The sequence below is a fragment of the Dermochelys coriacea genome, chromosome 14 (genome assembly GCF_009764565.3).
Source record: "Dermochelys coriacea isolate rDerCor1 chromosome 14, rDerCor1.pri.v4, whole genome shotgun sequence".
NCBI classification, from domain to species: Eukaryota; Metazoa; Chordata; order Testudines; family Dermochelyidae; genus Dermochelys; species Dermochelys coriacea.
In genome coordinates, this window is record NC_050081.1 from 4,379,914 (window position 1) to 4,407,196 (window position 27,283).

The window sequence follows — 27,283 nt, forward strand, 5'->3', positions numbered from 1 at the left end:
CTCATGTCTCATGTGAAACCAAGACAGCACAGGTGTCTGATAGGTGTGCCTCGGTAAATTACCTAATGGGAGCATTATTAAGTAGCCTTTTTTCTTTGTTAGGTTACTATCACTTAGCCAGGTTTGTGCTTTTACTCAAACATGAGCTGTTTATTCTGTAACACAGTAAACAGACTTGCAGGACAACTTGCCAGCAGTTATGATGATGGGACCTGCTCCACTTCCCAACAAGGTGTCCGTAGATGCTTCAATATCTCACTGCTTTCTTTTCCCCTGCAATGGATGTGGTGTTTCTCTAAAGGAGAAATGTCCCTGAGAGCATAAAGAAGGGGCAGGTTGAAAATAGCATTTTATTTATAAACAAGTGACTACTTGTCAATGTCTCACTTGTCAAATGTATGGTTTCTGCATTTAAAAAAAGAAAATATGTCCAACGCGTTTGTGAAATCATCAAAATTAGAGAAGGAAAAGACCAATTAGGGCATCTGATTGATATCCCCCAGGATTGAGCTGTGCATGCTATTAGCTAGTGCTTTATCCAGGCTTTTGCTGGAATTTTCAAAGTAGCCTAAGGAAATTAGGTGCTCAGCTCTCAATGAGTTTTATATACTATCTGGGAGTGGAATTCTTCCCTGCAGGCCAGCATCACTTGTGTCCCCAGCAGGGCTTGAGTAGTGCATGGTTCTTGTGCTGGCTTCTCTGCACAGGGAGTAAATGTAACCCCAGCTAAATACTCTAAAATATTTTCTGTTACTGTGTGGTCACATCTGAAAATTCATTTACTTCCCTGTTTACAAGCCCCTTTTGTGTTTCCTTTCCATAAATTTCCTAAAGAATGCATTTGCCAGCAGGATTATTTAGGGAAATGACAAGTTGAAAGCACAGTATTTGCAGACAGGGGATTTGAAGTTCATCTTTGTGAGTATTCATGCTGGAAACTTTGAGCTACACCTGTCTAATCAGGGAACAGAAACATGCCGTGTGTGTGTTCGTCCAATGAAAACTGCTTGGATTTAAAATAACCAGTGCTCCTGAAAGAACAACAAAGAATTATTTCCAGAAATTATTTGGTGAGTAACTTCAAATAACAAATTTGAGAAGGACAAGATGCATTCATTGATCATTCACGAACAGAAAGAAATGAAAATATTTGAATAAATTGATTGCAATTTATTTGCCCAACTATGTGCATGTGCATAGATAAATGTTTGTGTACAGCTGTAATATATACATTATGTAACTATAAAACAATATAGGTGTATATACATATGCAGGTACATCTAGGATGAAACATGGCAGCTGTTTAACAGTGCACAGTACCACTGCAATCACATTCAGAACAGAAAATGGTTAATACTATTTCCAGGTTAAACTCCTAGGGATTTTCAGGCAGACAATCTGCTATTGTGCAAATTGGAATTTGTCCAGGACTCAGATTTAAACACACACTCTCTTACATTTGGTACTTTGGGATGCACAGTGACACCCAGTAGGACAGTAGCTGTTTTATGTCTCATCCCAAAGATGGTACTGGTGTCCGTGTATCCAGTTTTCGCCAAGCGTCTTTTGCAGAATTTTCCGAGTACCAACCTTGGATAAATGGGGCTAAGCGGGGGAGGGAATTTGCTGGTACCGGCCGGATCCCATGCACAGCAGTTGGATCTACTTTTGCAAGCACCCTTATCTAACAGCAGGAGAAAGCGTCAGGCGGAGTTCTTTGCTGAGCCACTGAGGTCAAAACGCGGAAGAAGAACGAGAGAGAGTGCACAAAGAAATGGAACGTGTGCAGCTCATGAAACATTTCTTTGTGTTTCTCAGATAGAGGGAGATGTGAACTTTTACCCTGTGCATGAGCATGACTCATAAATCAAACAGTTATATAAATAACAGGGAAGATAAGAATAAAGGTTTAAAAACACAGTGGAATAAATAGCTGCTGCACAATGGGAGCACTCTGCAATATGGCCCTAGATAGGAGCCTGCCATAACAGAACAATTACCATCAATCTGCCTTGAACAATGGGAGCCTCTCTTGCTTATCACCCACTCTCAACCAACAATGGAGTTTTGAAACTGGTCTACTTGCTTTGCAGTACATCTGAGCAGAGGGCTTAGCGTTAGCTGGTTGCCCAGGGTTGCATTTTCCATGGGATTTGTGCTATGAGGCCCAAGGATAGGAAATTGTTCCTTTTCCCAAAGGGTCCTCAAGATTTTATTTGCAGACAGTTACCATAGCCGGAGACCATGTACAGACTGGGTGAGGACTCCATAGCTCCTGATGGTAACTCTGAGCCACTCTTACAGTACGTCCCAAATGTCATATTTAAAGCTTTCTTGACTGGCTGCCGTAGAGTGTTCTCCAGCTGCACCCCCAGCTCTGCAGCCCTCAGTCTAATGATGTTCGAATGATCTCCTTGTCTCTGTATCTAGATGTTAGTCCTCCTATCCCATCTAAATTGGTTTCAGCCCTCCAGCAGAGTGACTCGAAAATAGCCTTCCAACATGCCAGCAGCTTGTTGGGTTTGTGGTGGGGAGACTTGCCATTTGTCAGCTCTGTCGTACAGCTGGGGGGCAAGTTCTGAAGTGTCTTCATCCAGGTCCTGCTGTGACTTTTATTTTAACCACAGGTTATGCAACAATAGGACTCTGAGATGACTGTCATATTGCTGGGGAGCTACTCAAAGGGGAAAGGAAAAGCCACTGCCACAAGGAGAAGTGGTTTTTACTGCCTGGAATATTGTCATTTAAAACTGTGTGCAGTGGGCATGAAATGCTCCCAAGCAAGAATTCACTCACTCCAGCTGAACCAATATGGCACATCATGGGAGTCATGGGATCTTGGTGCATGACAGGAGGTATCGTTTGGCTGGGAGCCTGGGTCATAGAGTCCAGTAGGAGGATGGGACAAACTAAACTCCCAGGAGATACCATGGCAGCTCAATATTGACCCAAGCCAGTGTAGAATGTTTTAATTCAATGAAGCTAAGCCCCCAACCCCACTAAAGGGCCAACTCATTCTGACACAGTAGGGAAGGGTCACATCTCCCAATGTGCATTTGTGTAAGTGAAACCTTTCAGGAGCAAACCAAGGATTCTTTATTCCCGTAATTATCTGATTATGGGAGTCTAGGCTGTTGGAAAGGGTCTGCTGTCATGAGGTTACTTTGCATTAAGTGTGTGATCATGGGCCGTTGGGGGATGGGAGAGGAGAGTGGAAAGGATAGGTAAGGCTACAACAGTAAACAGCTGTTGCATTTTCTCCTACTCCTTTGAGGATAGGGCTGTGGGAGATCAGAATTGGAAGAACTGGAGAAAATTCCTCCCCTGAGGAAGCTTTTCACCCTTGCTCTTGTGAGCCAACAGTGGGCAAGTTGCTATGCACCATGGTCTCTGCTTTTTGCCTACGTTGGCGGTGCCATGCTTCTGCAGGGTCCTGGCTTCAGCAACTGATGCTATTAGTATCCATTAGCAACTGACTAGTGGGACTATGTTTAGAAAGCAGGAGTGAAAATATTTCTAGTCTTGTTTTAAATTAGCCCATGTTGAATGTAAGTGGGATGGAATTCAGTTGACTTCAGTCAGTCAGGGTTTGATAGCTGGGAATGTATTTCACACCAAGCTGTGTGCATGAAGGACCACTTTGATTTTCAGCTCTCCCTTTATTTCATATTCAGTCTCTTGGTTATATCTTGTTATATCTTGGTTCAGCCTGCAGTTGGGGGATTGCCATTGTGAGCTCCCTGATCTGGGGGTTGGGTGAGGCAGGGCGGGTGGGGGGGGGCAGTGGCTGTGGCAATGCAGAGGAAATTCTTTACAGAGTCTCGGGCTGTGTTTTCTTAGTCCAGCCAGAGGTAAGCTTTTCAGGGATGAGTGTCTGGTGTGGGGGTTTGCTAGCAAGAATAGTCTTGGCTTCCCCAAACCCAAATCTCATTCCCTCCCTTGGGTCTTGAGAGTCCTCATCCTCTTTTCGTCCTTCACCTGCCTCCATTTCCTTCTCCTCATCTCTTCCCCATGCATTGGTTCCTCTGCAGTGCTCCGTTCTGCTGCCACCTTTCTCCCCTCTGCTGGCATTCTAGGTCTTGGCCTCTCAACCTGTGGGCCCAGTTGTCTGAGAGAGACAGAGGAGAAATAAGAAAAGGAGGACTTGTGGCACCTTAGAGACTAACAAATTTATTTGAGCATAAGCTTTCGTGAGCTACAGCTCACTTCATTGGATGCATGCTGTAGCTCATGAAAGCTTATGAAATAAAGTCTGGTTCGGAGGCTGTCGTAGCGCTGCTAAGCAGTTAAGGCAGCTGCAGTAGACTTGGGGTCTTCTAAGCATCGCTACTTCCAGCCTTGGGAGGGAAAGCAAGGGTGCGGGGCCTTGGAATTGGGGAGGAAGAGAAAATCACCATGGGCTTTGCAGGCCCCAAGAGCCATCCCGAAGTGAGTGCTCTCCAGGGAGGACTCTTCTGTGTTAGAGAAATGGGGGTTGGGGGAACAGTTTGCACATTAAACATCCCCCTCCCAATTCTTCCATCGCGGTAGATGTGCGGGTGATGGACATACAAGGATTTACCCTCCCTGGCAGGCAATGAACAATAGGCTTTAGCAGCAGATATTTTGACATCCGAGGCCTGGAGAGACCTTTGTCTCATAGCAACTGCATAAGTTCCGACACTGCTGTCAGTTTACTCTGTCTCTAGCTGGCTGGTTTGCCCGCTGTCAGCACTGAGCTCTTGGTTAGCATCCTCGCCCCCTCAGCCAACCTGCTGTTTGCGAACAGGAGGGGAGGAACTGCTGCCTCGGGCTGGTACGATAGCTGATTGACTCCCTCCCACCACAAGGATGCTGGGAATGCCACTCCGAGCATTTTCCTCTAGCCAATTAAGCCCTACTGCTAATAGTTTGCTAATTCTTCTTGATAAGGTTATCTGGCTGGTCAGCCCTGCCGGCTGTGCAGAGCGATATAGGGGCCACCAACGATGCAATAGGAACTAGTCACTTTATTTTAGTTAACTTTTTTTTTTTTTTTTAAAAAACATTAATGTGAAGCTAACAAAGGCATCTTTATCACGGTAGACGTCTGGAGCGAAACCTAAACCAAAATGCAGTTCCGGAGAAGAAATGTTCTGTTCGTTATAACTAAGAAATGCAACATAAAAATTATGACTTGCATTTGTGGTGTTGTATAAACACTAAATAAAAAGAGCATATTGCCATGCCATTCCAGACACCATACCACCTAGGAGTGGTGCGGGAGGGTATATACTATTGCTGCACTAAAACATGGGGAAACTGAAATACGAGGAATTTTCAGGGTCTGATTTTTTCGCCCATTGAAGTCAAGCGAAAAACAGGCCGCTACAATCTTGTCCAAGGCTTCAGCAAATTACTGGCAATTCTGGGATTAGCATTCAGTTCCTGGCTCCCAGACTAGTGTTCAATTTACTAGCTCTTGCAGGCAGATTGCAATGGCAATCAGGAAACGCATGACCCTGTTAGGGTTTCCTTACTGTTCATTGGCTTCATTCTGTGCCCTCCATAGTGGTTCAGGATCTGGCTCTAAAATCCCGCTTTTTTTTACAGGGTTGTTTAACATCGCTTTAGTCAGAAAAGCATTAAATAACTCAAAATAACACACACAAGAAAAACTGATTACAAAAGCAGCTCTCACAGCTGTGTGTACAGCCTAGGCTGACCAGGTGTCCTGTTTTGGACCGGAACACCCAGTCAAAAAGGGATCCTGGCAGCTCCGGTCAGTGGCGCTGGTTGGTGGTGCTGCCATGCAGCAGGGCTGGCAGCCTCCCTGCTAGCCGTCATATGGCTTCCAGGTTGGGAAGCAGCCAGCATGTCCGGCTCCTAGCCTTTGGGGCGGCCAGGGTGGTCCATGTGCTGCCCTGCCTGCCGGCGCATCTCCCATTGGCTGGGTCAGGGCAGGGGAGGAATAGCGCTAGTCGTGCACACTCAGCAAGTGGCTGTTGAGGGGTCGCGCGGTGCGCGCGCCTTTCCCACTGCTGCTTGGACCTCTGCTCCTCTATACACTGCTGCACTCCCACTATACGCCCCTGTGCCCCGCACATCCTCATACACCTATAGCCTTCTGCCTCCCCCGCATCTCCATCCACCCCACATACCCCCCACATCCCCTCCTCTCTCCTTCACTGCCTCCCCTCACCCCCCGCCCTGCTCTCGTCCTTGGCCTCTTTCCCTCCCCATCCTCTCTTCTCCACCCCATCCCCCATCTTTTCCCCTCCAGCCCACCCTCCTCCCTTCCCAGCTGGGTGATTTCCACAGCCCCTGGAAAAGTGTGTGAAAAAGTGTCTCTGTGTAGGCAGGTGTGTGCATGCATGCATTGTATGTGTGTAAGAGACTGTGCCTTTGTGGAGGGAGGTGCGTATATTGCCGCATATGTGTGTATATCTGTGTGAATAAAATTTGCAGCCTAACTCTTTGACTTTTATTCCTTTTGCTGGCTTGCGCACAAAAAAATTGATGACAAAATATGTGTGTATTCATTTCATAAGTTTTTAAAAGAGAAGGGAACTCTAAAAGAAATGTTTTATTTCTTAAAGTGAATGTTGTTGACTAGTAATCGCAGAAGAGCCAACGTATCATACGTTTTTCCCCACCTTTTATCTAGCTACATTATAAACTCTTTATTGCAGACTCTCTCTTTTTATGTGTATGCCCAGCACCTACCACCCTGGGGCCCTGATCTTAAATAATATGGAATTATATGTGTTAGTGCCTGCTAGATGTGTACACACGAATACACGTGTATCTATCTGCATGTAGTTGTGGGAGTCCGTTTCTACAGATTTATTTATATATGAATAGGGACGGGTGTGCATTTCTGTGGTTTGTGCTCTGTGGATTTGTATTTGGGCTTCAGGAGTGGGCCTTTAATGGACCCATTGCAGCTGTGATAATGTATGGTCTTAATTCCGCACATAAAATTACAATAACTTTAGTGAACAAAACCATGGAGCTGGTTACGAAAAATGGGAAGAGGGGAGGGGAGGGGAAGAATCATGAAAACCTTGGTGAAATATCTTTTTTTTTTTTTTTTAAATTACCCCTTTTCACTATTTTGCTGCCAGCTCGAGCATCCTGTAACAAATAAAACCTAAACTTAGCATAAATCATCTGTCAAAACAATAAATATGCCTGTTTGGGCCCTGCAGTGAAAACGAGCACATGAGAGAGGGTGGGGGAGAGCAAGCAATGGAGGGAGGGGAAATGGAGTCAGCGAGGGGCGGGGCCTTGGGAAGGATTGGGCCTCAGGGAAGGGGTGGGGCAGTGTGCGGGGCAAGAGGGTTTGGTTTTCTGAAATTAGAAAGTTGGCAACCCTAGTACAGCCCCTAATGTGTTGCTGAATGACAAGTGGCATGGCCTAGAGGAGTAGGCATGGGGCAGGGAAGCAGGATGGTTGAGAGTTCTATATTTCACCCATTTGTGAGTGCACAGAACTGCCCCGAACAGCCCTGGGAGCTAACGCTTCCGATCCAGGGGACACGAGATGCCATTGTGCTGTCTGCACTGGGTCGCGAGATTGTACATTGATTTGAGTATGGAGAGGCATCAGCGTCATGCTACCAACCTCCTCAGCTTTGATAACTGACCCAGTATGGGAAATTGAAACTTACCATGAACTGTACTAGGATTTTCCGTGCCTGTTTAGTCATTATATTCATTTGTATATGATGCATTGTATCAGCATGTTTACTTTGGAAGTTAAGGTGCTTGTCAAATAAAATCCATGTGTATAAATGTCATTTACCAACAGCAGTCACTTAACTTCACATATATTCTGCGTGCAAATAATCAGGATTTTTCAAAAAGCTCAAGAACTCTTAGTTCTAGAGGTATAGATTCTACCTGCTGTTTGACTATGGGCAGTCACTTTTTTTTTTCTTTTCTGTTCCTCTTTTCTCTGCCACCTCTTGTCTGTCTTCTCTGTTCCGATTGCAAGATCTTTGGGGCAGGGCCTGTCTTCTGGTGTATGTTTGTACGGAGCTTACCATAAGGGAGTCTCCATCTTGGTAGAGCTTCTAGGCCCTGATGTAATATAAACACGATGCAGTAATAGTAATAATCTGTACTTCCTTGTGAATATTGTGTATAAGCATACCCAGGGAGTGAGAATCCATTAGAAACCTGACAATAGGTTCTCATGAGTCCCTGTGCACAGCCCTGCTTCAGACTATCAAAACGATCTGTGGATGAGGGGAAAGCAGTGGACGTGTTGTTCCTTGACTTTAGCAAAGCTTTTGACATGGTCTCCCACAGTATTCTTGCCAGCAAGTTAAAGTAGTATGGGCTGGATGAATGGACTTTAAGGTGGATAGAAAGCTGGCTAGATTGTCGGGCTCAACGGGTAGTGATCAATGGCTCCATGTCTAGTTGGCAGCTGGTATCAAGTGGAGTGCCCCAAGGGTTGGTCCTGGGGCCGGTTTTGTTCAATATCTTCATTAATGATCTGGAGGATGGCATGGATTGCACCCTCAGCAAGTTTGCTGATGACACTAAACTGGGAGGAGAGGTAGATACGCTGGAGGGTAGGGATAGGATACAGAGGGACCTAGACAAATTGGAGGATTGGGCCAAAAGAAATCTGATGAGGTTCAACAAGGACAAGTGCAGAGTCCTGCACTTAGGACGGAAGAATCCCATGCACTGCTACAGACTAGGGACCGAATGGCTCGGCAGCAGTTCTGCAGAAAAGGACCTAGGGGTTACAGTGGACGAGAAGCTGGATATGAGGCAACAGCGTGCCCTTGTTGCCAAGAATGCCAGTGGCATTTTGGGATGTATAAGTAGGGGCATTGCCAGCAGATCGAGGGACGTGATCGTTCCCCTCTATTTGACATTGGTGAAGCCTCATCTGGAGTACTGTGTCCAGTTTTGAGCCCCACGCTACAAGAAGGATGTGAAAAAATTGGAAAACATCCAGCAGAGGGCAACAAAAATGATTCGGGGACTGGAACACCATGATTTATGAGGAGAGGCTGAGGGAACTGGGATTATTTAATCTGCGGAAGAGAAGAATGAGGGGGGATTTGATAGCTGCTTTCAACTACCTGAAAGAGGGTTCCAAAGACTATGGATCTAGACTGTTCTCAGTGGTAGCAGATGACAGAACGAGGAGTAATGATCTCAAGTTGCAGTGGGGGAGGTTTAGGTTGGATATTGGGAAAAACTTTTTCACTAGGAGGGTGGTGAAGCACTGGAATGTGTTACCTAGGGAGGTGGTGGACTCTCCTTCCTTTGAAGTAAACTCAGGCTTGACAAAGCCCTGGCTGGGATGATTTAGTTGGGGATTGGTCCTGCTTTGAGCAGGGGGTTGGACTAGATGACCTCCTGAGGTCCCTTCCAACCCTGAGATTTTATGATTCTATGATCTGCAATTCTATGATCAGAGCAATTCTTTGATGCTTTGCAGATACACGTTCCCCCCGGCCTCCCATATGCATGTTCTTAATAGAGGAAACCCCTTGCAACTGTGTACCTAGAAAAATTGGAATAACTAGGGATTGTATCTTGAAAAGAATGAGAGAACTCACTGTATTACTGAGTTATTGCTGGTGTTGTTGTTTGTTAATATTATTAATATTTAACGAGTGAGAAGATGTGCCAGGTGCCTTATAGGTAATAAAACAAGGTTCCTTTAGATTTACAATCTAAATTGGAAGCTCAATTTATTTAGGTTTACGAGTACGGCCGTGTTATTCTGTATTCGCAAAAAGAAAAGGAGTACTTGTGGCACCTTAGAGACTAACACATTTATTTGAGCATAAGCTTTCGTGAGCTACAGCTTACTTCATCGGATGCATGCTGTAGCTCATGAAAGCTTATGCTCAAATAAATGTGTTAGTCTCTAAGGTGCCACAAGTACTCCTTTTCAATTTATTTAGTTTATCCAAGCGAAGGTGAAGAGGTGAGTTGATCACAGTCTACATGTACCTACCCGTGAAAGAGATTTCTGGTTGTAAACAGCTGTTTCATCTAGCAGACAAAGGCCTAATGAAAACCAATGGTGGAAGGTGAAGCTTGACTAATTCAGACTAGAAATAAGATGCAAACTTTTAACATTTTGGGCAGTTAACCACTGGGACAACGTAAGTAGGGATGTTGTGGGTTCCGCATCATTTGAATTCTTTAAATCAAGACTGAATGTATTTCTAAAGTCTGCTGTAGCTCAGGCAGGAGTTGCAGGTCGGATGCAGAAGTCGCTGGGTGAGGGTCTGTGGCCCGTGTCATGCAGGAGGTCAGACTTGATGATCATAAAGGTTCCTTTTGGCCTGAAAATTGATGACTGACTAAACAATGTACAGATAGAGGGATGGGACACAGCTAGAAGGACATTGATGGGACTCAGGGATGCCGGGCTGCATCAGACCAGAAGGTCCATCTACTTGGGTATCCTTTCACCAACAACAGTTTACACTATCTGCTTTAGAAGAAGGTGCAAGAAATGCCACAGAAGGCAGCAATGGGATAACCTTCTAACAGACAAAATTTTCTCCCAAACCCCAATGGTTTAGAGGTTGATTTAAACCCTGATACAGGAGGGTTTATATCTCTTCCAAAACTCTTGCTTATTTTACTGTGATAAGTCTGGATAATCTTTTTTTCCATGTAGCTGTCCAATCCTTTTCTGAATGTTGTCGAACTCTTGGGCACAAGTATCTTGTGGCAATGAGTTCTACAAGCTAGTTGTGCATTGTCTGAAGAAGTATTTCCTGTATCAGTTTTCTATATTTGGTCCCTTTCAGTTTCACTGTCTGCCCCCTTTGTGCCGTTTAAAGCTCCTCATTAGTGACATAATTTTGATGTTGTTTTTCTATTATCTAGTTCAGAATTACACTCCCCGTTTCCCTCTCAATTTGCATTATTTGCTACTGAATGTCATGCAGTTCATCCATATTTTAGCAGTACTAGGGTGCAAACCCTGCCTCCAGGAGCAAATATGCTGGGCCCTACTCTATCAGTCCACCTGTCAGTCCTGGAGAGAATTAACTATCCCACTACTTGCATCTAAAGCAGGGAGGATAGAAGAGAACTCCATAATTGTGGGGAATGTGACCTGGTGGGATCAGAGCCCAAGATTGTCAGTCAGGACTTCTGGGTTCTGTTCCTAGTTTGCTTCTGACTATGTAACCTTCTGCAGTCCCTCTCTGTATAATGGGACTGATAACACTTACCTGGTCATAAGAGGAAGTGGCAGTTAGGGTGACCAATTTTATAGGGACAGTCCTGATATATAGGCGCCTATAACCCCCCAGTCCCTGTTCCAATTTTTCACACTTGCTATTTGGTTACCTTCATGGCTGTAGGCTTTAATTCTTTGTCATTTTTAAGTGCTTTGAGATGAAAAGGGCTGCATAATTGGAAAAGAGAAATCTCTGGGAGTAAAACTTGCCCGCCAGTTTTGCAAAACATGCCTTTAAAATTGGAACATGTGAAAATTCGGTCGACAGCAGATCTGTGCATGTGTGTGTCACCGGTTCGCTCATTCCTTGGCAGACAGCATTCTGTGCAAGCACCAGTCTCCAGAAGTCTCTCTACTCTCGTGTGAGTCAGATTTGGAAATGAACACATTGTTCACCTCTTTTTCCTCCCTGCTCCTCTGCCACGCGCACATACACACTTTGCGTGAGAGGTTACAGTAAAGCAGAAGAAAGCCCTTGCGTGCTAAGGCAGTTGTGTGTGGAACAGGTAGGGCAGGTATGGGGAAGTGCTCAAGGCCCTGTGCTTACCACAGAGCTCCTTCCCACCTGCAGGTCCCGATCAAACACCTCGACAGGCAGCCGGAGTGGGAAGCCATGATGTAATCTTGGGAACCCACAACAATCGGCTCTTTCATGGCAAGGCGATAACAATCAAAACAGTATGTAAGGGCCTGCCATGCAAGAATACACATGCATATTATACACTGTAGGGAATTGAAAGCCGTCGTGAAAAGGGGCTTGTTAAGAATATGTAGCCTACTTTCATAATCAGTTTGTAAAAGAATAGGCCCTTGAAAACAAGGGTTTAGGCTTATAGAAGGCTTTCTGTGCCTTGACCTTGCAAATATGCAGAGATGCCAACTTTTTCTGAAAGTGAACTAGGAGTTTCCCAGCATGGTGCCATACCAATTGGCAGGCAAGATTTGAAGGGTGGAACGTCCAGTTGCGGGTATGCGCCCCCAAGGAACTGTAATAGGTTATTTTCCTTTTCCTACAAAGCGCTGCTCCTTGGTGGGACTTAGAGAAGCAGGATCTGCAGCTTTGTTACCTTTTCTTCCTTAAAATTGCAGCAAAACCCGGTGCTCTGTCCAGGGACCAGCACCACCTTGGAATAGGAGTGCAGGAATGATAAGTTGTTTCCATACTGTGTACTGGTGAGACTCCATAAGAATGGGCATCATTGAAAATCCCCCGTGAACCTGTCCCTTCTTGGAGTTCGTGATGGTAAAATAATGCCTAGCTCTTATGTGTGCTTTTTCGTCCATGGATCTCAAAGTGTTTTTTGAGGGGGGCAAGGGTAATGGCCTCCTTTTTACAGTTGGGGAAACTGAGGCACAAAGATGTGTAGGGTAAATTTCCAAAACCATCTAAGTGACTTAAGAACCTAAGCCCCAACTTCAGAAGTGGTTTAGGCCCTCAGGAGCCTCAGTCCCACTGACTTGCAATGAGACGTAAGCTCCTTAGTGCCTGAGTCACTTAGGGTATATCTACACTGCAGCTGGGCGCTTGGGCAGGCAGACACACACCAGGTCTGCTGGAGCAAGCATGCTAGAGATAGCAGTGTGGGTGTGGTGGCATGGGCTAGCTGGCTGAGTATGGACCCAGGGGTTGGGCTGACCTGTACTCAGGCGACTAGCCTGTGCCATTTCCCATACTGCAATGTTCACGTTGCTCTTTTAAGCATGCTAGCTCAAACAGAGCTAGCCTGGGTCTGACTACCTGGGCTGGGAGGCACCTGCCCAGCTTCAGTGTAGACACATTTGAAAATTCAGACACAACTGAAATGACTTGTCCAAGGTCACCCGTCAGCCAGTGGCAGAGCTAGGAATAGAACCCAGGTCTTTTGAGTCCCAGTCCTGTGCTCCACCTGCTAGGCAACACGTCCATCATGCTCCTGTTTAAACCCACACGTGTTTGTACATTGAACAGTTGTCTTGCCATCTGTGAAATGGGTTTATCATGGTGGAGACAAATGGCCCTGTCTGGTTGGATCTTGTTCATGTCATGTCTGCTTCTGATACCCACAAAGTAAATTATGTCACCATCTTCCTGCCTTTTGTAGTGGCACAAAAGTCACTCAAGGCTGTGCATTTCACGCTGATTACTGTCCTGCTCAGATGGTTATGCTCAGTTATCCCCCAGTCACCTGCCTCAAGCTGTCCCTGCACTCTGGCATACTGTAGTTACCCAGAAATGCACTTGGTTCAGGCTGCTGGTACATCTGCTTTACAACGTGTTCTCTTTGCAATAGGAGGAAGCCTTCCAAGTGTCTCCACCTATTTCCTTCATAAGGAACCCTTTGTTTCCCTAATACACAATGCAGCTTTATTTGGTTCAGTCTCTTTCCTCCCAACTGTTTCCCAGAAAACTCTTCACAGAGGTAGGGAGAAAATATGAGGTGTATATGTGGACTTGTACTGGGAAGGTCAGGCATTGGACTAGAAACTTCTTCATCTCGGCACCCAAACAGCACAGGAGACACCCTCTTATACAAACAAAGGTGACCTCTGAGCAGTGCATGGCCATATACTTTCTGTGCTGTGAACCATGGCGAAGCAAGTGAGAAGGGGTCTGTTCCCAGACTCTGTATGCTGTTAATGAAGTATTCGCACCCAGGTACAAATAGCAGTGTCTGGGAAACTCTCAAGGCCCGAACGAGGATGCAAGGCCGTGGCCAAGGTATTACGGAGGTGACAAGAGGCACTAACGTTCCCTGTGCTGGCAAGAGGCAGAGAATGGGCTTCTGGAATGGGAGAGATGGAAGAGGAAGCAAGGGGACCTGTGGATGAGCAGAGAGGAAACCAGGAGCCTAGCAGAATGTGGTCTGGCCTCTGCCTGAGTCCAGACCCTAAATGGCGGAGTCAGAAGGGAGCAGAGAACAGGAAGAGCCTAGCTTTGGAATTCAGGAATTCCCAGGTTCTAATCCCCGTACTTCCAATAGCACCTTAGGTTCCCTATCGTCCGTTAGATGGGATAACACTCACCTCCCTCCCACTGTAATCTGCAGGTTAATCAGGAACTGGGTTTCCAGCCAGAGTTTCCCCTTTTTTACAGTTTTAAACTACATCTGAACCCTAAACCCAGCAAGCCTTCTCCAGTTTGATCTCTGCAGCCTGCATCCTTCAGTGCAACCGTGGTACTCCTGTCATCTGCTAGCTTGTGTTTGAGCATAGCGCTGTCCCTTGTCCCTCACAGGGCAGTACCCACTAAAGCCCTGCTCTTTGGTGGCAGTGGGGCCTGCTACTGCTGAGCACAGAGAGTACATGTGAGAGACCAGAGAGCATGCACAGAAGGGGAACCTGAATGGAGGAGTTGGTGGGGGGGGGTCCCACCTGGAATCATTGGCAAAGTTTGACTTCTGTGTTTGGGGTGGCAGCCTCAGTCACGCCGCTGGGGCCGGGCATGGAGAAGCAAATTCCACTTTTGCCCAAGGCTTTCAGTTTCGGGGGTCAATGTTCCCCCTGCCCACCTCCAAATTACGCCCGTGCCTGGAATGGAAGGAAAGGGGAAAACAACAGAAACAGGCCGTAGCCCTAGCAAGGAGCAAAGCATGCAAATGCTCAGAGTCTTCTGCCTTGGGGAAAGAAGAGCATCTTGATGCATTTCCACTTAGAGTATACTTTGAATAAACTTTGGGGGTTTGTGTCAGGTCCGCTTTTTATTAGTGGGGGCTGGGAATGGGATAAATGCTTCAGCTTTAGGCTTCTCTTAGCTATAATGGAGAAATCTTTAGTCTTTGCTAAATTTCCCTTTCCCACATCTGCCCCTCACCTCGCTCATGCTTTACCCCCATCATAGCTTTCTCACAGTCTCGCCTTGTTTTAAGGCAGCCCAGTAGTGAAAGCTCAGAGGGGTGGTGCTGTGGGAGTGGAGGGGGGGGCGGGGAAGAGAGAGCTCGGGGGGGTTCTTTTTGTACGGACCCCTTGGTTCACACTTCCCTCTCCCATTAATTTGTTGTGGTCAGGGCCAGTAATAGCTGCTTTGTGCTAAGGCAAGGGGGGGGGGAACCCAGCACACAGACAGTGGGTCCACTGTTTTCTATAAGGGATGTTTTCCCTGCCCCCTCCCTCCCCCCCGTGAATGTTTTTGATTGTAATGGTCTGTCCTGGTGAAGGACACCCACAACCGCTCGCTCTTCTGTAAACCATGTCATAAGTTTAAACAACCCAGAGAGATTTTTCTCACCTGTCTGATTTTATTAATAGGAACACAAGTGTTTAAAGCTGCAAAGGGAGCTTTCAGCCACTGGCAAAAGAATGAAACCAGCCCTTGTGGGCCTGCTTTCAGGTCTGGTCGGCAGCTGTGCAGTGCAGGCAAGGCCTTTGCTAGGACTCTCTGCCTCAGCTGTTGGCTAGAGCTGAAGTATCTCTCCAGACTCTGGTGATGTCTGTCTGTGGGTTATGGACCTCAGGAATGCCTGCTCGGGGATTGCTACCCACTGGTCTCTGTGGCTCAGATTCACTCTGGCATGACTTCATGGACTTAGTGGAATTGTGCCCACTGTACCAGTGTTACATTTGGCCTCCCATGTCTACTTGGAAACTGAAGTCATGGAAGACTTGATACATGTTGGGAGAAAATCCTTAGCTTCACTGAAGTTCTAATCTGACTGTCGGTGCGGAAGTGGGACCCCTTTTATTCTTGCGACAGGGTGATGTCGCACTGTTGTGCCATGTTGCACTGGTGCAGCACAATGGCTGGTGACAGTCTCATCCTGCTGCTACACACGGCAGCAATCGCACTATGATGGGGTGGGAATTGGAAAGGCGGCCTATGGATCAACGCTGCGAAAGTGGTGACCTGATGCCCAGGTCACCAGCTGGCCCATCTCCATGCACTTCAGTGGAGTTGAGCTTCTAGTGCCGGTGTCAAGTTGGATGCCCTGTGTTTATCCTGAAACCAGAGTTATGGAAAACTTCACACCTCTTGGGAGAAATCCTAGCTCCATTGACATCAATAGAAACTTTGCCATGTCCTTTAGTGGGGACAAGACTGCGTCCCGTGTGTGTGTATAGCCACGTGGAGTCTTCTCCCATGCTGCCCCATATGTGTGGGATGTGCTCACCGTGCAAAGCCACCTCACCGTTCTCCTTCAAATGCTTACACAAAGCTTGGCAGTGGTGTGGCAGTGGGTGTGCTGTGGTCAGGATCCTCTCACTGTTGCTTGTGCTCTCTCAACTTGCTGTTTATAGTCTTACGCTCGGGTTGTAAGTTCTTTAGGGCAGGTATAATAGTGTCTGCTAGCTGTTTGCACAGCACCCAGCACAATGTGGCCTGGCCTCTACCCACGACTTTAAAGCCACTAATAACGATAATACCTATCACAGTGAGGCTTTAGCCTGGGACCTTCAGTGCTATCAGCCTCTGCCATTGCTGCGAAAGGAGTTACACTGCTGGCCGGTATCGGCAGTAGACTTTCATCTGCTTATGCACCCCGGGGAGAGACGGGCTCGCTTCGTCCTGGTGCAGTTTATATTTGGGCAAGTTGGCTTTTCTCCCCTTATAACGGTTCAGATCATGCCGAGCATCTCAGCCCTGCTGCCATGTTGTGGAGCTAGTGAAACTTGCCAGCGTCCTCCCATAAAAGGTGCTGTAGAAATTCAGAGGAATAGTATGTTTCACCCAGGGTAAATTCCCAATGGTCAATGCTGGTTTTCACAGCAACTACGTGGATTTCCTACCTCCCCACCGACCGTAGGCAAAAAAAGGTGGATTTGTCATTTTTCCAGAGGGGGGAAGAAAATCCAAAACCAAAAAACATTGAGCTCAATGTGCACAATGTGTTGATGCTCACTAGAAAGTTCTGCCTTTGGTTTGCAGCCTGGATTGCTAAATTCAGAATTGTATGAGGTAGAGGGAAGCAGTACGGAAATAAGCGAGCTCTGGTAGAGATCAAAACTGAGGCACATTGGTAGAAACATAAGGGTGCAGGGGCTCAAGACTGGCTCAGGAGAAGGTGTGGCGGATTAGGACTGAGCTTCATTGCAGAGCTGAATGAGGTCCCAAGGCTGGCTTAGGAAGCAGCATTGCAGGGGAGAGGGTGTGATGGCAGAGTGTGGGTGGAGGAGGGTTACTATAGGGCAGCAATGAGGCTTTTTGGCAGAGCTGCAAAAGGAGAAAAGCTCGCACAGCGTTTGCCCAGACTATGCCCTCCAGGGTACTTAGTGCCTTGTGTTCATGACATCAAACCCAATTGTCAAATGTGGGCGTGGGGGAAATAAGTGAAGCTTTTGTTTCCTTTTCAAGGGTAGTTGGTGGACACCTCACATGAAAGAGATTGCAAAGGGGTGAAAATAGTGTTCCCAGACTGGAGCAAAGTGAGATCCAATAGGTAGATAATGGTGCACGTGAGCCCATGGTTTTGTAACATCCGTCTCGGCACAAGTCATGCCAAGATTTTTATGTAACCAACGGGCCGGGGAGGCAGTGTGCGTCTGAAGCTATCCTGAAACTCTCAAATTCTTAATGCAAACCAAGGCTCCATCCTGATTGATTCTCCTTCCCTCCTGGACATGCCTGACAAGTTTATGCTTACTTTGCGGTACTTCTGGGGTTTGTTTAAAGAGGGGTATTTTTATTTATTGTCCCTTGACAGTTCCTGGTTGGGGGGGCATCTAAAGGGGCTGCTCTGTGAGCTGTCAATGGTTTTAAAACTGGAGTGCAAAAGTGACTGGGCACCAAACCACAGCTACTATATTAAGAGTGCTTAAAAAAATCCATCTTCCCTCTCTAAATACGGAAATCTGATTTCCATCTTCAGTTATTTTTCAGAAGGTCCCTTTGCTGCGCCAATGACAAATCCACAGAGGGGAACGTAAGGAACAAAGCCACACAAGTTTATCTGAAGAAAAAGCAACACTCTGCCTTTGTGATGTTGTCGTGACCTGGCGAGCTTTGTGTTGTGACGTCACCCAATGGCTGCATTGCAATGTTGCTATGCTTTAGCGGGATTTCGGCGGCGGGAGAGGGGTTTGTGATTCCTTGCAGGACATTGGATGGACCCGTGGGAACATGAGGCTATCCTGGGGAATTTGGGGGGAGTGGAGAGACTCAACCCCAGTTACTATTTCCTGCATCTGTGAGGGGGCTTAGGATGATGACCAATGGTTTTCTTTGAGTGAGTCCTCCTGGATTCCTGATCCTAATGAAGAGGTTCTGGCACCATGATGGACGACTTGGGGAAGAACGACCTAGTCAGCATGTCTACCTGGAGCATCTAAGCCTAATTCCTGGCTCACAATTTGCTGCACTTGTGGCAACCTTCCATTCTTAGGAGCCGGCACAACTAACTCTGGTACTCTTAAAACACAGGGCATTTCCAGCGCCTCGCCTGCCCTGAGTCAAGGACAGAGATCCCCCACTTGCTTGGGAGGACAAGACATTTCTCAAGCGGGCTGGGGTCCTTAAATGTTTGCAAATGTTTTTTAAAGCCTTGCAAATGCCCTGCCTCCTCTTCCCCTATAACGCGAATCACCCTCCTTATAAAGCTGCTTTTTTTCCCACTTGGCAAAGCTGGGCTCCACAAAGGCTGATTTTTTAAAATGACTTTGACCAAGTGCTCTTGTTTCCCTTCCCAGCCTCCCTCCACCCCCCATCCATGTGCCCTGTGCTCCAAATGGGGCGCCTGCTGTCCTCGTTGCCATACCAGCTGATAGCTGCTGAGGGTGGCCTAGGAAGGAGCAGGTTTGCATTTCGACCCTCCAAAGTGCTTGTCTAGGCCAGGCACTGCAGGATCCGTTCTTCAGCTCCCAGCTGTCAGAACAGCTTCTCCCCACGCAAGCTAGCCTGCTTGCGAGCTTCAATATCCTGCCTCCTTGCAGATGAAGGGCTGCGGTTAGCACTGTCATGAAATTAGAGGCCAACAAGCAAAACCACAATCACTTTCCCCACTAGCTCAGTCATTAGGAGCCAGCCACTGGGCCTGAACAGGGTGCTTTCCTGCCGGTGTTAACTGCTAGATGCTGGAGCAACAGGGAAGCTGGGAGTATTCCCTTCTGCAGCCACCCAGGACGGAGTGGGTACCAGAATGTAACTCGTGGACCTGTCTGTGCCTAGTCTCTGTGTTGATTCCCAGTGCTATGCTTTGGGCACCTTATTATCCAAGCAGGTCACCTGCTCCCACTGCTGATGTTTAATGGGGCGGTCTCCGGAACAGCAAGGAGTGGAACAGAAAAGCGGGGCTGGGATGTTGGGGAAAGCAGCAACCCTGAGGCAGTTGCAGGTCCGAATCCTCTAGGGTGAGTTGCAGACTCAGATGCCAGCTCTGTTTCATCTGACCGCCTGCAGGCTTTGGACCGGCCTGTGCCTTGGCCATTGTTTAACGTCTCAGCTGCAGGATGGTGCATCTGGGGTACTAGCGCATCAGTGGCCAAATTCTTGTTTGAGGATGGATGCTTCAGCCTTTCTAGTGCAGCATGCTTCTCCCCTCTGGGTGATCCAGGCTCTGAATGTGAGCAGGGTTTGTTTAAAAGTTGTATATATATTTTTAAAGCCTGTAGGTTAAAAACACACGACCCTACAGCTAGTGCAGGAGGGTATAAAAGCAAACAATAGGGTGACTGTGCAACCATGCAGACAATGCGGGAGATGAACAGTAAACGAGAGGGATTAACCTCTGCATTATCTGATGTAGGCTGCAACCAGAGCTTGTTTGATTCGACCTCCCATAACAGCAGAGGCATCTCAGAGAGGAAGAAACTGGCCCCTTTCGGAAAGCTAGCAAAACAGGGCTACCTCTGAAGACTTATGGGGATCCCTGTTCACATCCACAGGTGTAACCCAGTATGTCCTTTCATTTCTCCTCGTGTGGCACCAGCTGGGAGGAGTGGGCACTCCATTTTGGTGGTAACTGGGATGGGCCACAAACTGGCTCCTGGATCCCAGGGCTGTTCTACCTTGGCTGTCCAATCTCCCAGAATAGCCTGTGTATTGGAAGGACAATTGTCTGAATAGGCAGTTCTCAGTGCAGCCTGGCTTGCAAAGTGGAGCAATAAGGGAGAGTATATTTGCACTGCATGGGGTTCCTTTGTGCCTTACCTTTCTTTCTCCACCCTTGTTAACTTCCCACACGTAACCCAAATCCTTGTGGCTCTGCCTCTCCCCCAGGGGCTCCCTTCAGCCCCCCTCCCCATCATCTTTGCCATTCCTTAATTAGTCAGTGGGTCACTCATGAACAACTTGAGGCTCTCCCTGTTCAACAGCCAGGTCTGGTCAAGAGTTCGAAGCACAAGGCTGCGAGTTGGAAAGTCTGGGGTTTTGACTGTCTGGTTGTGTCTTTGGGCAAATCTTTTCATCTCATTCTCTGTTGCTTCCAGGGGTTGACGGGCGTGGAACACTTTGAAGATAAAACTTGCTCTAGAAGTGCCTTGTGTTAACATGATTCGATTAGTCCCCAAGGGCTGAAAGCACTTACATTAAAGAGACCTACTTAATAACTTTTTTTTAAGGCCTATCCTGCCCTGCCCTTCTCCTCCCAGAGGAATGATATATAACATGTCTTGCTTTTATTTCGGTAGGAACTTAGCAATTGGGATTGGAATTCAGAATTTTCCAGAAGGCCTTGCTGTCAGCCTTCCTTTGCGTGGTGCTGGATTTTCAACATGGAGAGCATTTTGGTAAGTATTTGGTAAGTATGGAGAGCATTTTGGTAAGCTCCTCCTAAAACTTTCTTCAAGCTTTGAAACTTGTTTCCTGTCAATCCATTTCCCAGCTGCTGTTGCTGCAGGTTGCCTATAACATGCTGCTCTCTATGCAGTGCCATGTTGCTAGCTCCGATTCAGGACTCATCAGCAGCTTGGCCACAAACTGGGTGGAGGAGAGATCCATTGGGGGAAAAATTAGAGAATTGTTTGCCTGCCTGGAGCCAGATGTTCCCAAGTCTGTCTGCAACCTTTCGTCACCTTCCAGATGAAAGGAGGGGATCTGTCTTCTGCTGTGTTTGCTCAGGAAGGGCTCAGATGCTCTTCTTTGTTTTGCAAGGGCTGGTAAACATCTCTTTCTTCACACAGGTGCGGGGGTGGGAAAGCAGGTTTGCATCTGCTCTGCACTCTCAAAAGCAGGGCAGCCTAATGCTAATCAGAACCTGCGAGGTGCATTCTGCATTTACAGACTTCATAGCTCTATTTAATGGCACGTATCCATGTCCTGAGTGGGACGATTGGGCCCTTGGGGTCCAACAAACACCTGCACTACAGCTGGGTACAAAAAGGGGTAAAGGAAGGTTTTCCTTTAATAAAAAAAAATGAGTACTTGTGGCACCTTAGAGACTAACAAATTTATTTGAGCATAAGCTTTCGTGAGCTACAGCTAACTTCATTGGATGCATTCGGTGGAAAATACAGTGGGGAGATTTATATACACACACAGAGAACATGAAGTGAGCTGTAGCTCACGAAAGCTTATGCTCTAATAAATTTGTTAGTCTCTAAGGTGCCACAAGTACTCCTTTTCTTTTTTAGAGAACATGAAACAATGGGTTTTATCATACACACTGTAAGGAGAGTGATCACTTAAGATGAGCTATTACCAGCAGGAAGCGGGGAGGGGGGAAGAAGGAAAACCTTTTGTGGTGATAATCAAGGTGGGCCATTTCCAGCAGTTAACAAGAACATCTGAGGAACAGTGGGGGGTGGGGTGGGGGGAGAAATAACATGGGGAAATAGTTTTACTTTATGTAATGACTCATCCACTCCCACTCTCTATTCAAGCCTAAGTTAGTTGTATCCAGCTTGCAATTTCAATTCAGCAGTCTTTCCTTGGAGTCTGTTTTTGAAGTTTTCTTGTTGAAGGATAGCCACTCTCAGGTCTGTAATCGTGTGACCGGAGAGATTGAAGTGTTCTCCGACTGGTTTTTGAATGTTATAATTCTTGACGTCTGATTTGCGTCCATTTATTCTTTTACGTAGAGACTGTCGAGTTTGACCAATGTACATGGCAGAGGGACATTGCTGGCACATGATGGCATATATCACATTGGTAGATGGTCGTCCTTCAGGATAGGTTGTAGATCCTTGATGCGTTGGAGAGGTTTTAGTTGGGGGCTGAAGTGATGGCTAGTGGCGTTCTGTTATTTTCCTTGTTGGCCCTGTCCTGTAGTAGGTGACTTCTGGGTATTCTTCTGGCTCTGTCAATCTGTTTCTTCACTTCAGCAGGTGGGTATTGTAGTTGTAAGAATGCATGATAGAGATCTTGTAGGTGTTTGCCTCTGTCTGAGGGGTTGGAGCAAATGCGGTTATACGGTAGAGCTTGGCTGTAGACAATGGATCGTGTGGTGTGATCTGGATGAAAGCTAGAGCCATGTAGGTAGGAATAGCGGTCAGTAGGTTTCCGATATAGGGTGGTGTTTATGTGACCATCGCGTATTAGCACCGTAGTGTCCAGGAAGTGGATCTCTTGTGTGGACTGGTCCAGGCTGAGGTTGATGGTGGGATGGAAATTGTTGAAATCATGGTGGAATTCCTCAAGGGCTTCTTTTCCATGGGTCCAGATGATGATGTCATCAATGTAGCACAAGTAGAGTAGGGGCATTAGGGGACGAGAGCTGAGGAAGCGTTGTTCTAAGTCAGCCATAAAAATGTTGGCATACTGTGGGGCCATGCGGGTACCCATCGCAGTGCTGCTGATTTGAAGGTTTTCCTGTGTCCCTTCAGGGCTTTTGATCTTGTTCTCTTACAGGTATGGACAGCTAAGTGGCATGGTGGAACCTTTAGCTGGTGTCTTTGGTGCCTTTGCCATGGTTCTGGCAGAACCCCTCCTCCCCTATGCTTTGGGCTTTGCTGCCGGTGCTATGGTCTATGTGGTCATGGATGACATCATCCCAGAAGCACAAACCAGGTAAGGGAAATTGCTCTGCACCCTAGCTTCCAACACCTTGAAGCCATGTTCATTGGCTGGCCTTTGCTTGTGACTAAATTCTCTTTCCTTCCTCATTCCATGGAAGGGTATGCTGAAGTGCAAAGGAACTCCTTGGGGTCTGATCCACGAGGACCATGGAGCATTTGCATTAAGAGGGCACATGCCACTTTACAAGCTAGCACTGTTAATAACATTTCAGCCATTTGCCAACTACTGTCACACCTCAGAGATGTGTTCTTAAAAACTGGTTCCATCCACACCCTGGTTAATACCATGTGGCACACAAGTGTGAAAGCCCATTTCCAACAAGCAACAGGACGCAAAGCCATAATGAACTGTAAGGAGGTTTCAGAGTAGCAGCCGAGTTGGTCTGTATTCGCAAAAAGAACAGGAGTACTTGTGGCACCTTAGAGACTAACACATTTATTTGAGCATAAGCTTTCGTGAGCTACAGCTCACTTCATCGGATGCATTGATGAATTAAGGAGGTTGACTGCTGTCCTTATTTTGCTCAAGATTGGCAGAATTTTGCTGCTATTGTTTGACTGAATGTTCTTGGAAAAGAGTTATTTTTTAAATACCTTTGCTTTGCTGAAGGAATTATCAGGTTGCAATTCACTGAACTGGTGTGAGATGTAGCAGGAGTGGCTCTTTAAGATATTTGTCTTTTGGAGCTGACCCTCGATGCATGTGGCTTGAAATTGTTATCACTTAACAGTTCTATTGTAATAACGTTCTGCCTGAAACTGGTTGGATCCCATAGTGCTAAATGCTATATGAAAATACTATAAAGGACTGTCCTGGCCCTGAAGAGTTTACCATCTAAAAGATAACAGGTGGATGAGAGAAACAAACAGGGTGGGGTGGGAGAGACATGGAACAAATAATACAGTGGAAGGCGCACAAAGCTTTACCAATCTGTAGCAGTGATTGCAGCTGTCAAGCTACTCGCTATGAGGGGTTTCAGCTCTTCACTTTTAGCTTAGGAATTATGTATAAATTATGCAGGAAACAATGAGTCCGTCCCTCCCTGATTCCGTTTATTGCCTCAGTGAGACGTTGGGGGAAAAAATTGCATTTGAGATCTGTGGTTAAGATTCTCAAAGCCACCTAGGAGAGTCAAAGACATGTCCCCCATTCATTTGAATGGAATTGCATGTCTGAATCCCCAAGATGGCTCAGCCTGTCTCTCAGAGGTGGTTCAGTGGCAGAGGGAGCTTAAGCTTAGTTGCTGAGGTGCAAGAGCTCTCAGGGGCTGAGGAGAGGAGGGGAAGCACCCTTGACCCTATCTCCAAAAGGAACAGCTTGGATGAGTCTTATTTTGACTGGAGGGAAGGGTCAGCATGATGTAAGGCCTTCAAAGAGATGGGGAAATAAAGAGGATTTTGGAAGATTCCCTTCTTTTCACAGGTGAGAAATAAAGACAACTCTGCTGTCAGCCTGAAAGGACATTCTGAAACATTAGGTGCTCACTCCCTCTCCTTTCCTCCTTGCAGTGGCAATGGGAAGCTGGCTTCCTGGACCTCGATCTTAGGGTTTGTGGTGATGATGTCCCTGGATGTTGGACTTGGATAAGGGCGGATTTACTGTTGGCCAACGGGAGATGACATCTGAGCAATTTGCATGGCAGCAGTTGGAACTGGAAACTTTTCTTCTTCTAGTTATATATATATATATATAGAGAGAGAGAGAGAGAGAGAGAGAGAGATTAGGTTTGGTGTTGATTATCTATGACTTTATATATATATATATATATATATATATATATATATATATATATATATATATATATATTTTGCTGTAATATAACATTGATTATTTTCAAAGCACAAAAATTGGTGGCTCCTTGCAGGTCCTGGGTTTCTTTTGCCACCAAATTCTTTCTCTTCTCAACTGGGTTGTCGATAAAACATACATCAGCCAGGCTGCAGTTTGCGGTTTACTTTTCCTCCAATTTTTGGGCATTTCCGTAATGGTCAAAGCTCTTTTGGTTTTGACCATACTTGTTCTGTATGCAGTAAGAGAGTCACAGTCAAATGTCTAAAGAGGCTCCTGATTAAGTAGTAGAACAATTGACGGGTAAGTTTGTGTAGTGTCTGAACTTCTGAAATCTATCTTGGAAGTATGAAAGTGCCAGCACTAAGATGGGAACCTTCACAAATAAGTATGTAGCAGCATGTCTAATACATTCTGCTGGGGCTTGAGAAATTTTTAGTGGCATCATCTGTTTTGATGGATACAAGTAATCTGAACCAACAAAAAAAGAAACCTTGTGAGAATCGCATCAAAATGTAGAAGCTGAGATGACATCCGTTTTCCCTGCTGGATACGTCTTCTTAATGGGGCCTTACTCCAGTATAGTCCAATGAGCAGTTCTTTGCCTCTTCAAAAAATTGAAAGAGGATATTTGTTTTCTAATGTGCAATCTTTTAGGATGCAAGCTGTGGTTATACAGATTTGTTCATAAAGTGCTACGTGACTCTGTTTTATAGCAGGGTCCATTACCCACGTGGGCCAGTGGTTTTGTTTCATAAATTGCTGTTTTATGGTTGCTGTTTCAAATCAGAGAGAAAATCTCCATGAAGTGTTGATTTATGCTCTTCCCAGAAGTTGGCCTGTTAGTGTGGTCCCCCAGTGAAGGAGTCCATGTTAGTTTTTGAAGGATAAATCTGGTCCTCATGACAACTCTCATTTTCCCCAGCACTCATCCAATTAATTCATGGCCCAACATGAACACTCAGCAATGCATCGCTTGGCGTTTTTTTCTCCCACTTTCCAAATGTGTGTTTGGCTAACAATGGCTCCCGAACATGCAGAGTAACTTGTTTTAACAGATCAGGAGCAAGCCCTGCTCCTCTGAGAGACACACACGCTCACACAATGAGCATAATGGAATTTGACTGTTTCGTACTAAGCTGAATAATGAAAAGCAGAAGTCAAGATAATGATGGAGAACACACATCCTTGTTCGCTTTCTAGGCAGGCTGTTCTCCCCCATCAAAATGGGGTTGGATTAGACACTTGGGCAGGCACAGTAAGTAGCTGGATTGCCTGGCTGATATCTAAGCAGCTCAAGCCCTCCCGGCTTATGTTTGTAATATGTATGCCACAGAGATTCACAGGCCATGTACACCGGAGACAGTCTCCCGGTAAACGATAAGTAGATCCTCCTAGAGAGGCTGTAGGAATGCAAGAGGACTAGGCACAAATGAACTAAGTTAAAACCATGGAATTGTGGTTGGGTTCAGTTTGTTGGCTGGATTTTGTCTGTATTTATTTGTATGTCGTTCTGAATAATACAAAAATGCTGGTTGCCAATGGACCTGACCTTTTAACTGTGATTAGTTTCAATAAATGGGAAATTCAGAGTCTTTGCTGACTTATTTTGCTGCAGTCGATCCTTCCCTTTTCTTCTCCTCCCTGCATTTTATTACATTCCTTCCTCTTAATTCGATTCTTTCTGGTTTGCCTGAGGTCTTTATTCTGAGACAGTCCAAAAATAATGCACCTCAAGTTGCAACAAACACCTTATTCCCCCCTTCCCCCACCACATGTACTCTCCCCACACAGCTCACCCCCATCACCAAGGAGTAACCTCTTCAAAGAGAAGTCCTATCAGCTGGCATCAACATCTAGATTCATACTGCAGGGAGTTCACTGTTCATTGGATTTGAAATGCCGGATCAAATCATTGATCTATCAAGTCCTGCATCTGACACTTGTCAGCTCCTGAGGCTTAGGAGAAATAATAAAAACAAGTGTCCTAGCGAGTAGGGGTGAAATCCTGGCCCCAACTGAGGTGAAAGAGTTTTCTGCCATGGACTTCAGTGGACCCAGGTTGTCATCTTTGGAATCCATACAACAAAGTCTGCCATCCCAAGGGATATTAATTGGCAGTTTGGTTGGTAGTCTTGGCAGAGGCCAAGGATGGAGTGGGAACAGAAGGTGATCTCTGTTCTAGACCCTGGAAGTGATCCTGCCCAAAGAAGACTGAGGCACACGTGAGGGGAAGTTCCTGCCATCGATGTCTGTTTTTTACCTGTTCTAGGGACCTCAGAGCGGCAAAGGAACTGAAAGTGTGACCCATGAGAATTGCTGCTTCCATGTGGTCACCTCAGAGGACTTTGACCAAAGGTAGGGGGAAGTACCATTATCCCTGTGGAACAGACGGGTCAGCTTCAGCACAGAGGTGAGAAGTGACTTGCCCAAGGCCC

The 27,283-nt window shown here is 46.3% G+C and overlaps 1 protein-coding gene across 10 annotated transcripts in view; it reads left to right on the top strand.

Annotated features, from left to right (window-relative positions):
- Positions 1-27,283, top strand: part of SLC39A11 (solute carrier family 39 member 11) — a 430,131-nt gene that overhangs the window by 256,849 nt on the left and 145,999 nt on the right. For 9 of the 10 annotated variants that reach the window (XM_043497571.1, XM_038371445.2, XM_043497575.1 and 6 more), the window contains 3 exons: positions 20,732-20,830; positions 22,890-23,048; positions 24,566-24,748. In XM_043497571.1, coding sequence (XP_043353506.1) covers positions 20,732-20,830; positions 22,890-23,048; positions 24,566-24,644 — 337 coding nt within the window. In that variant the 3' untranslated portion in view covers positions 24,645-24,748. Of the gene's footprint in view, positions 1-20,731; positions 20,831-22,889; positions 23,049-24,565; positions 24,749-27,283 lie in introns of those variants that run through there. The other variant, XM_043497573.1, reaches the window with a different exon arrangement.